The following is a 12,232-nucleotide window of genomic DNA, read 5'->3' on the forward strand; positions in this document are numbered from 1 at the left end:
ACGTACATAGACCTTTAATCAAATTGAACTTGTTAAAAGCAATGAAGAATAAAATTCCTAAACTGGTAAATTAACTTCTAATAGCAAACAAGGCAAGAGTGAGCATGGCTCACATACCCCCGCTCAATGCTTGATCCCTACTAAAGTAGGGCCAAAGGTTTTGCCCTTTTGGAACTAATGGAACTAATGGAACTAATGGAATTAATGGAACTAATGGGCATTATCTAAATAACTAACGGACACCCTGGACTTCTAACACCCATAAGGTACAAATAGACCACACTGTCAACCATCATACCAAATTTGAAGTTCCTTAGTGAAATAGTTTTCGAGTTCTACTCCGTAAATGAAATTGAAGTCAAAAAAGATCACAGCTTTTGGCCAAAATTTCAAAAAATTTTGGCACCCTGGACTTCTAACCCCTAAAAGGCACAACCAGACCACACTGTCCACCATCATATCAAATTGGAAGTTCCTAAGTGAAATAGTTTTCGAGGTCTACTCTGGAAACGAACTACAAGTCGAAACAAATCACAGTTCTTGGCCAAATTTCAAAGATTTTGGGCACCATGGACTTCTAACACCCAAAATGCACAACTATACCACACTGTCAACCATCGTACCTAATTTGAAGTTCATAAGTTAAATAGTTTCAGAGTTCTGCTGAAATGAAAGTGTGACACGCGAAAGAACAGACGAAAGGACGGACGGAAGGAAGGATACTCAGAGCGCTATATACCCCCGACTACGTTTTTCGCGAGGGTATAATAATAATATATTATAGGGCTGTCAATCGATTAAAATATTTAATCAAATTAATCACATGATTGTCCATAGTTAATCGTGATTAATCACATTTTTTTATCTGTCCAAAATGTACCTTAAAGGGAGATTTATCAAGTATTAATACTCGGGGAGTGGGCAAATATGATTGCTTATGCAAATGTATGTATAAATGTATTATTGAAATCAAATAACAACTCAAAACAATGACAAATATTGTCCAGAAACCCCTAACAGGTACTGCATTTAGCATAAAAAAATATGGTTCAAATCATAACATGGCAAACTCAAGCCCAACAGGCAACAACAGCTGTCATGTGTCAGTGTGCTGACTTGACTATGACTGGCCCAAACTGCATGTGATTATCATAAAGTGGGCATGTCTGTAAAGGGGAGACCCATAGGTACCCATAGAAACCATTTTCATTCACATATTTGAGGTCAGAGGTCAAGGGACCCCTTTGAAAATGGCCATGCCAGTTTTTCCTCGCCTAAATTTAGCGTAGGTTTTGGGAGGGTTATTTAGCCTCTTTTGCGACAAGCTAGTAGGACAAACTGAGCCGCTACAACCTAAAAATCACAAGTTGCGTTACTGCCGTTAAAATTTGCATTAACACGTCAACTTTTACAGCCTTAATATATTGCCTTGTCCCTGCTTTCTCCAATTTGAAGAATTGCTGCTTTTCTCTGTTTTATATCATTGTAACAATCAATTTGAAGTCACATTAAGCTCTGTGAATTGGTAACAGACATTTTCCTCCTTTCTGACATTGCGTGCACCAAACGATTAATTGACAAAATAATCTGCAGATTAGTCGATAATGAAAATAATTGTTAATTGCAGACTTAATTAGATGACATGAGAATTTTGAACTTTTGTGAGCTAACAGATTGCCTAAATCAACTAACAAACATCCCATACTACAAACAAGTAAAATGAATATAACATAGCAAAAAAATAATTGGAAAAAACAATGAAAGAAAGGTTTTTCCCCTGATACTGCAAATTAAAGGCAAAAAGACTGGAATATACGGCAGATTTTCAGAGTTAATGCATTTAAAAATTTGGAAAGAAGTACATATTCAGCAAGGGATTGGTAAAAGTGACGACTGTTTGCTAGAGGCTCTCCTCTGGGAGAAACAAAATGTGATTAAATTGTTTTTGACTAAACTGAGTGTAGACTCTCCTGAACAGGAAGTGGTTTATTTTACATGTCATTGTGACCATGCTCACCTGAATCACAAGTAACACAGGTTTGAGGGCGCTGCAGTGATGTGTATAGATATTAGGCTTTCACTACTTCAGCAGTACATTAGCCCGATCAGCAGAGCAGCAGTTTATCATGCTGACACACACAAAACCTGTATTTCTGAGACTAAGAGGCAGAAATCACTCTGTAATTCATACAGCAATAATGACAGCTGTAAATTGACTAGATTATTATCTCTGTAAGATTTGCTGTGATGTTTGAAAATCAAGACCTAAAGCTCTTTCCCAATCATATTCACCTATTCCTGAAACAAATGACTTTGTTAAGTGAGTAAAAGAACCCATTTGTGCCCAAAGAAAATATTAGTATGAAAAAAGTCTTGAAATTTCGTACGGACATACTTTGGCAAGTTTTTAATAGTAAAACTTTGACATTTTTAGGATCATCTGAAAAATCACACTTTGTTAATAGTCAAATCCAAAAACATTGTGTTCATTAAATGCTTTCCATATGACATATAACATACCATTTTTACATATGTGTGCACATCTTTGATATTCAACTTGTTATGAGTTCATAGATACCAAATACGTGATTGTGTTCCTTGTAGCTTCAATTGTTTTTTTCCCCTAAAATTTAGAGTTAACAATTAACCTAACCTGCGTGTCATGTCTCTTTGGATTGTGGGAGGAAACCAGAGAACCCGGAGAAACCCACGCTAACATGGGAGAACAGGCAAACTCCACACAGGGCCCAAAGCTGGGTTTGAATCTTTGACCCAGACTAGATATAGTATGATAAGAAATACAAAATTTCAGTTGCGAGCACAAATGGGTTAACAGACTTCACGGATGATAACTTTATGCAAAAATACAGCTAAACAGCATCACTCAGTTGAATCTTATATATCCAAAATGTAAATTTTCAGGACTAAAAACCAACCCTACTTTCTAGCTTGACAACACCACATTTTTGGGGTTAATCCAGTGAATATTTTTTAAGTATTTGAAAAGCTGAGGAGGAACCAAATGCTCTACGGAAACTTCATCCAACAGCAGTGGTCTTTGAGGTGACATACAGAGTAGTGGGAAGACGGCGTGGGAAGCTTGGACTCACCAGAGCACAAAGTAAGTCCACAGCCTCCAGTATGAGCTCCTGATGGCCGATTCTGGACACTCCCAAATCCTCCAGCTCCTGGTGGGTGATACGCAGCAGCTGGTCCCCCCCTACTTTCTCCCTCTCGAAGGTCTTGATGTACTGCTGCAGGCAGTCGTCCAGGCCTGAGGGATTCACACAGGACGACAGGGAAACTTTCAGTGCAGCCCGAAAACATGAATATTTAGCTTGCTGGCGGTATCTGACTTTGATTTCTTATGAAACCTCTATTTGCATTATGTGTTCTGAATCTGATATCACTTTTCTTGCCAGAATATGTGCTGTAAATCTGTAGAGTGTGAACACAGGTTATATTTCGTTGTGTCTTAAGTGTGAAACGGTCCGTGTCGAGCAATAAATCTGACAGATTCCTCCTCCTCAACAGTCCTGAGGTGCAGTTTCGGCTTTAAACTAGAGAAAGCTTTCAACTAAAAAGGGGCTCCGTGTCGGTGCTCAGCTTGTGTTACATCGTTCACTGCTGCAGCAGGTGTGAAGTCTTTCGCTTGACGCAGTCGATCAAATGCAAACTGATTCTGCATCTCCTGCCTCCATCAACAATTTTCACCTTATCAACGGGGGTTAAAACTGACACATGCATCGATACAGTAGGGGTAGCATATAATCAGGAACTCCTACAAAAGATTTCAATCTAATACAGCAGCATCACAAAAAACCTGCATGTGATCTTCACACACAGATCGTATTTATTTGGAAGAATGTGACTGCCTTTTCAATAGGTGTTAATGATATTGAGTCCACCATGGGCGATTCTAGGATCAGACATTTAGGGGGGCTCAGACCCTAATGAGAATGTGAAAGGCGTAGGTTTTGTGTCAACATTGAGGGGGGGGGGTGACACATATTACAGAGGGGGGAGTCTGGGGGTGCCTGCGCCAGGAAATTCAAAGTGTCAAAACATTTAATTTCCTGCATTCTGGGAATTTATATGCACAAATTTCTGCCTTTTCTGCATTCAATTATGGTAAAAATGTCTTTATTTATGTAAAGAAAAACACAAAATTCAGGCACCAGGTGACAATTCAAGTCATTGGATTCACAATAGTCTCAGTTTTCTAGTCATATCAGGTCAATTTATGCAATTCCAAGACTGTTTAGGGACCCTAGTATGTAGAAATTTTCAAATACGCCCTTCTAAAATAGGCGAAAATAATACATTTATACTGCATGTAAAAACTGCATGTTTTTTGCCCCAAACTGCATGTGATTATTATAAAGTGGGCATGTCTGTAAAGGGGAGACTTGTGGGTACCAATAGCACCCAGTTACATTCACATTTCTTGAAGGTCAGAGGTCAAGGGGACCCCTTTGAAAATGGCCATGCCAGTTTACCCTCACCAGAATATAGGTTAGTTTGGAGCGTTATTTAGCTTCCCTGACAAGCTAACATGACATGATTGGAACCAGTGGATTCTTTAGGTTTTCCTAAGATTTTTTTTTTTTTCATTGTTGATTAATGTTGCTACTTATTTCTTAATTAACTGATTCATTTATTTGGTCTATAAAATGTCAGAAAAGTGGCAGAAAATGGCCATCCTAATTTACTAGAGCCCAAGGTATGTCTTTAAATTGCTTGTTTTATCTGACCAACAGTCCCCAAAAACCCAAAGATATTAGTTTTTACTATCATAGAAGACGACAGAAAAACAACAAATATTAATGTTTGAAGACAACACATTTTGGGCTTTTTTGCTTAAAAAAATAGTTGCTGAGGAATTTTTTGTATAGATTGACCAATCAATTAACTGTCTAATCATTTTAGCTTCAACTCATCTATTATACATATATACGGTATACACACACATATAAACATATATATATATATATAGTATATACACACATATATACAGTATACACACATATACTGTATATACAGTATATATATATACATACATACACACATATATACATTTACACACACATATACAGTATATACTGTATATATATATATACACGTATATATTATAGCTGCACGTCACCAGAAGGTGCTCTGAATGCTGAAACTGGCTATCCTTTAACATTCGAGACAGAGTATAGCCTTTGTGAGGCTTTTTCTATACGCTCGGTCTGTTTCCATCTTCTCAGTGAGAGAGGGACACACACACACACACACACACACACAGACAACTCTTTGCTCATCTTGTGTTTCTCATCGCTGCCCGACCATTCATATACATGTGTCTCAGTGCGGTGCCTAAACCTGATCAAGCATTCAGATCGGGTTTAGCTGGCAGCTAAACGGTGGAGAGGAAACATAGGGAGCTTCATGGTTTTGCATCAAATTTAAAGGCTTAACTAATCAGCCTCTTCACCAAGTTAATTGAGACTCATTATATCAATGAAGTATTCCCCATGTTGCCATAGAAACCAAGAAGCAGGGTTTTGGCAGGGGATTGTCCCTGACCGCAGGACCAAATAAAGAAAGAACGTGAAGAGAGGACATGATGCTTTCCAAAAAGTGATGAGACATTCTAGCCCACATAGCTGTCTGCAGAGCTCATTAGGAATAATTCCAAGACTCCCATGGGATTTTACATTTTTAAACAGTATTGTGAAGCATCACTTAGCACTATTTTTGATGGTATAGATAAAGGCTATTACCAATAATTGAAATGGGAGAGTTAAGACACAAAAAAGCAGACTAACATGCTGTTTATGGATGCTAAAGTTACATATTTTGACTGTATAGCATCGTGTAATAGAAACCCCTGCTAGATGAAGTATACTTGGTTGATTGCACTAAGTAATCTCTGTCATGTCCATGTCATGTGCGGGTCAGATTATGAGGCACGCTGAGGAGAAATTAAAAGCGCAGCACTGACACATTCCTGATCTTCATTCTAGATAATCCACTGGTAATGTGAGGTACGAGAGATATTTAAGGCTGTTAGCGTTGTTCAAATGGATTTCTGTTAAACTGACTTGTCATTGATCACCGTCAGTGACTCACTGTCACTGTGTGCAAGAAAAGACTGAAAGAGAACAAATGTAAAGCTGATATACTTCACAAAACATGAATTATGTTAATGCACACTGCCAGGAAGAGTAAAGAGATTATACTAAACCCGCATTACAGTGAGTCAGTGCCTCAAAATGCACACAATTCATAAAAACAATACTGAAAATGTACATATTATGTGTGTTTGCACGGCTATATCACACACTTGTTAAGAACACATTTTCAGGAATTCTTTCCTCTTTTGTGATGGGAATCTCTTCTTTAAAGCGGCTTTGTCACAGCTGGGAATAGGGCGTCTTGCTCACACAAAACACTACCGGGAGGGGGGTGGAGAGTGGTATTGTGGGAAGGTCACAGGGTGCCCCTATTTGGCCTCCAGTGACATCACGGAGCGCTATGCTAATAATGGAACCTGTGAATGCTATAACGACAAAACGCTGCCAGTCCTCAGGAGCTGAGACAAGAATGAAACCCCCTCTCCGTCTCCTCTCCCTCAGTGTCTCTCAGTGCCACTCTGTCCCTCACTTTAAATTACCATTACTGGGCTCTGGGCACACAATCGTCTCTGCTCCACTTGTCAGATGTGGGACACTTCTGAAGAGCCCTCTCTCATATCCCATCTCCGCTCCTCGCTCCCTATATATCTCACTCCTGCTACCAGCTTATTTACAGATCATCTTAGATCTCGTTTGAACTGTTGCGGCCGTTCTGTCTTTGCTTTTCTCCAAGTCCCATCACCTCTTTGTTTGTTTAAATCCTCCATGAAGCTATACACTGTCTTTACTGAGCCAGCACACTCACAAAGACACCCTGTTTAAGAGGCAACATCAGATTCAGGTATTTGTAACACACAACTCACACTAAGAGAGGTCTGATCCTTGCAATCATAATATGTCTGAGCCAGCAGAAAAAGGCCTACAGGCTTAGAGTTATGACTAAGAGTGTGTGTGTGTGTGGGGGTGTGTGTGTGTGTGTGTTGAGGCAGTAAAGATGTATGTGTATGTTTCATCTGGAGCATCTCTGAAGGACTCTGGCCTGACACGTGAGCACGTGGGCTCTGCAAAACAACACACATTACTCAAACAATTACTGCAATAACAGACAAATACAAGCAGTTTAACATCTCCTCTTACATCTTGCACATATTTGATAGTAACAAACAGACCGTCAGTGGCAATTACTTTGTAATGCAAACAGCCAAACGCAGCAAATCTATTTATTATCTGTGGCCTGACAGTGTCCTAATAGACTTGTGTGGGCCATTTATAGGTCTTGAGCACACAATTTTCCTCTGTGGAGCCTCTCATCCAACACAGCTACCAAATCTTATCGATGATGAATTCATTCCAACAACTATATATTAAACCTGCAGTAGGCAGAATGATTTTGGCATCATTGGGCAAACATTCCATAATCACATTTCAGCATATTGTAATTCAAGTGTTCTGAGAGAAAAGTAGACACCTCCCCATGGCTCTGTTTTCAGGCTTTAAAAAATGTAGACCGTGACAGGAGACTTTGGCCAATCACAGGTCATTTCAGAGAGAGAGCGTTCCTATTGAGCGTTCCTATTGGCTGTGCTCCGGCTGGTGGGCGGTGCTTGGTATTTCATCAACCGTTCTCAACATGGCTGCCGGGTCACAAACTTTCTCATTTTACAGCTAAACAGTACACTACAAGATGTTTCTGAAAACATTTGAGGTGAGAAATAGGCATCACAGTAACAGAATACTGATTCATATTTGATCATCGCTGCCTAGGTTGACCGTTTGATCGGAGTTTGCGAGTGATTGACAGCTGCTCAGGTATGGCAGGCTCCAGATCGGCTCTGACTGGTTGTTTTCGTTCGGTCTGTGAAATCTTGCAGATGCCATTAGGAGCACCAGAGGACACAGAGGCACGATTATCTGTCTCAAACACTACTGTCAGGATATAATGACCGTTTTATAAAATAACTTATTTTTTTTAGCATATTTGCTCCATTTCTACCCACTGCTGCTTTCAGGTTTACAAACTAAATTGAATTATTATTTTCAGTTCAGCTTTTCTTGGATGCTTTAAGAGTGCTTCATTACCAAACTGGATGTATATTTGAACCTCATTCGTCTGCTGGATGTTTCCCAAATTTGATGATATGTTCCGATTTACACGAAAATGCTTTTATGCCTGAATAAATGCCTAACTTGAAGTCAGAGCTAATATACTCTTAAGGGATCACCTTGAGTTGCAGTGCACTAGGAGGTTTTAAAAACTATTTAAGCTACTTGTCAGCTGTGACTTCTTAATGACTTAGAACATCTGTGGATCAACATTTTGCACAGATGGCTGCACAAGCAATGCATTATAGAGCTATGATAGCTCTTATTTTTATACAATGCACATATAAACCTTGGTGGATAACTTGAAATAGAGCTTGTGAGCCCAGACCCAGAGAGAAGGGTTATAATTTGGGTGTAATTACTGGATCTCCGCTGTGTTTCCCAGCCTCCTGCGAGGCATCCCCGCGTAAAACAATAACCACCGCAGGACACAATAGAGGTTTTAAAGCGTTCTGTGCTATCTGAATGCGTTAGGCTCTGGACAACATGTTGGTCTGAAAGGACAAGTCGTCTCCACATTATAACAGCCTGCGCAAATGGATGAAATGATTGAAGGGTGTAATTAAAATGCTTAAGGATGAGGCAGAAAGCCGAGGCTCAGCAGGTGTTTTCTTCTCTTCTGGCATCTCCAGTGAATCTATGTTGAATGCGTTTCGACTCGCAGCTCAATCATTGCAATATCGCAGTTTGGTGAATTCTCTTTGGCTCTCATGGTGCCTGAAGGCTTACCTTTCATCCAGTCAACCACTTGACTGGAGCTCCACTTGCTCACAGGCTCCATAACCAGTGCCATGGTAGAAGTTTGTCTTGTTCACGCTTGACAAAAGAAAAACACCCTCAACAACACTCCACCCCTTCAAAAAGGTTTCAAAAATACAGAATACAATTAGAAATGAAAAACACTACATAAACGGGCAGTCTGGATTCTTCTCTGGTGGGTTTGGCTGTTTACAAACAAAACGAGGTCCAAGAGGTCCAAAATGTCGCTTTGACCAGGCTGAGTTGAGCCCAGCAGACTTGCACATTCCTGAGCTGTTTGCTCGCTTCAAAGAGCTCTTTTACTTGTCATTCATGTCAGGCTCAGTGGCGCTAATGCTGCTGGGTCGCTGCTGGCCGACCCCCCACTTCCAAAATACATCCCAGTAGCATCCAGAGCAGAAGAGAACAACGCACAGACTGTCACTTCATCCTGGTGTCTGGGAAGGTTGGGTTCGCTCTGAGCATCCTCCCTCATACACAGACATGGAGTCACAGCCCTCACCGTGCGGAGCATGGGTGTATGAGGGGTGATTAGTGCCACAAAGAGGCATGAGGAGTCTGAGCAGGAGATCCGTCTTAACGGGAATTAATGACATACAGATTATACTGGATTTTTTATAAGAATAAGAGCTGAAAAGATTGGCTGAGTGGCAGCACCTATTGGCACTTGCAGTTCAGGCATGAACAAGCAGAAATTGGTAAGCACGTTATAAGGACAGTGCTGGCTGTTTTTAAAGAAACTCATTCAGCTCAGATTCCAGCATGGGCCTCCAGCATGGGCCTCCAGCATGGGCCTCCGGCAGCGACCAGCTCGCCGCAGACAGACCCAGATCCGGCCTAGCCGCCTGCGAACTGCAGTCAGTACTCCGGCCAGGAGCGGAGCTTTGCCTCGCTTCTCTGCCCACTGGAGGGAAGGGCGGCACGGGAGAACCAAGACTTCACGGGGTAGACCGTCAGACCCTTTTCTAAGGGAGACTTTCACATCAGGGAACCGGGCCCGGATCCATGTATACTTGACCCCAAAGTTCATCCCCAAAACCCCCCCTTGGGACATATAAAAATTCGGAACATGAGAGCACATATATCAAGCAGCCCTGAGCCAGGAGGTGCAAGTGCAAAATAAGAGATATAATTAAATAAAATGATAGTGGTATCCAGTGGCCACTGGATAGCACGATAACCACTGATGGCCTACTTGTAAAAAGACATTCATTCTCCATAATGCATACGGCAATCTGTGAATACCATGAACCACTAATAAATCCATACAACACAATGGCTATCCTGACAATGATTCCTTTCCTTCTCCTCAAAATCCTCGGGCACTAATCACCTTTCATACACTCCACTGTTTCCTCCTGCCGTCTTTGTCGCTGCTCACGCCTCCATCACACAAAGCGCAGTGGAGCGCTCACTAAGCTGACATGCGCCTCGCTTTTTTTCATGTATTGGTAAACAGCCTCAGGATCTAAGCCTATATTCACTGCATGGACACGCGTGATACAGCAAATAAAATACTACATTTAAACTGAATGCATAGCCTACCATATACATCAAAAAGAAATGCACTGATGAGTAACCTACATGCACATTTTTCGTTTCTACATATGTTATCCAACAGAGATTAATTAAGTAAATGTTTTCTAATTAGGTCCAACAACTCTTTCATTCAGTAGAATAACTAATGATTATTCTACAGCACCAATAAATGATGAAAAGTGGTATAAGTATTCACATCAAATCAATAGGCTGCATTAAAAAATGAATATCCAAACATTTACTGACATTTTTCAAAGCGTTGTCAACGATATTAAACAAGCAGGTGGATGGGCCAATATAGCAGAAACTCAAACAGTGCTAGCACTGACATTCAACATAAACAATAATCATAAATAAATACAGGGACAGGAAGCCATCCTGTGAGAAACTTGATAATGTGACTGGATTTCACCTATAAATAGAAATTAAAAATAACATACAAATGAAATACAACCAAATATACAGCTCTAATAAACACCATCTGTACCGTTTTTTTTCACCTTTTATGATTCATGTTTTGCAGTAAGTAAATACAAGCCAGAAGAACATTCCAGCATTTGCCGTGCACACAAATATTCACAGTTTGCATTTGACACAGTATCATCTTTGTATAACAGCAGTGCCATAAATTAAGATGAAAAAAATTTGTTTTGTGGTGGGATGCAATATATCGACGACAATGAATTATCCAACATAACAAATAATATCATACTCATTATACCTTCTCCTCATTAGCTAATGTTGAAGAGATTTTGTCTCAACCTTTATTAATTGCATTACAGACAACCACCCCAATTATAAAGAAATTTACAGTTTTTCTCATTTGCTTTGGCTCAATTCTGGAATGAGAATTACTTTTTTTCAAAACAATAAGATCAACTGTCTGAACAATTAGTATGTTGTTCACAACAGATTAGAATATCTCATTCATTCAAGAAAATTGCACGTGTTTAGGCACATGTGCAAAAAAATAGGTACAACTGTCAACAATTTGGCCCAATAACCACTTGCACATGTCTTGCTGATCAAAACTGATGAGTTGATTCTCAGTGAAATTGTCATCCTCTTCACAACTTCTAAACATTCTTTCATCGTTGGAGCCATCACATACAAAATGATCCATTCAATTATCAAAATCTGTGAGACATACATATATATTTTTTTATAGATTAGTTTTTTAACTGAACTATACCGCAGGTTTTTTCGTTGTTGATTTTAGGCATAGATATCACATTTCTGTGAGTTGAGTCTCAGTGAAATTGTCATCCTCTTCACAACTTCTAAACATTCTTTCATCGTTGGAGCCATCACATGCAAAATGATCCATTCAATTATAAAAATCTGTGAGACAGACATATATATTTTTTTATATATTAGTTTTTTAACTGAACTATACCGCAGGTTTTTTCATTTGTGCAGGGTTGTTGTTGATTTTAGGCATAGATATCAAATTTCTGTTCACTGTATATGACTTTACATGAAAGATCAAAAGACCATTTTCTGTTTATAATACATGTAACACATTACTACACAAATAAATGTACTGTATACAAATGTGCATATCCTTTTTCTGTGTAACTATTACAGTATTGTATTAGTATTTGACAACAGCATTTAGCTAGACAAAACTGACATTCTGTAATAGTACAGTAAGCAGTCAGTGTCAACAAACAGTAGAACAAAACAGAGATTTGTATATAAGAAACATT

At 39.6% G+C, this 12,232-nt stretch overlaps 1 protein-coding gene across 6 annotated transcripts in view; it reads right to left on the reverse strand.

The window, feature by feature from the left end:
- The window catches only part of LOC119475849 (connector enhancer of kinase suppressor of ras 2-like), a 39,550-nt gene extending 30,110 nt beyond the window's left edge, over positions 1-9,440 (reverse strand). For all 6 annotated transcript variants that reach the window (XM_037748925.1, XM_037748927.1, XM_037748924.1 and 3 more), the window contains exons 1-2: positions 8,955-9,440; positions 3,111-3,274 (exon numbers count right to left, since the gene is read on the reverse strand). In XM_037748925.1, the coding sequence (XP_037604853.1) occupies positions 3,111-3,274; positions 8,955-9,018 (228 nt within the window). In that variant the 5' untranslated portion in view covers positions 9,019-9,440. The remainder of the gene's footprint in view (positions 1-3,110; positions 3,275-8,954) is intronic.
- Positions 9,441-12,232: the final 2,792 nt, after the last annotated feature.

The sequence above is a fragment of the Sebastes umbrosus genome, chromosome 17 (genome assembly GCF_015220745.1).
Source record: "Sebastes umbrosus isolate fSebUmb1 chromosome 17, fSebUmb1.pri, whole genome shotgun sequence".
In the NCBI taxonomy this organism is placed as follows: Eukaryota; Metazoa; Chordata; class Actinopteri; order Perciformes; family Sebastidae; genus Sebastes; species Sebastes umbrosus.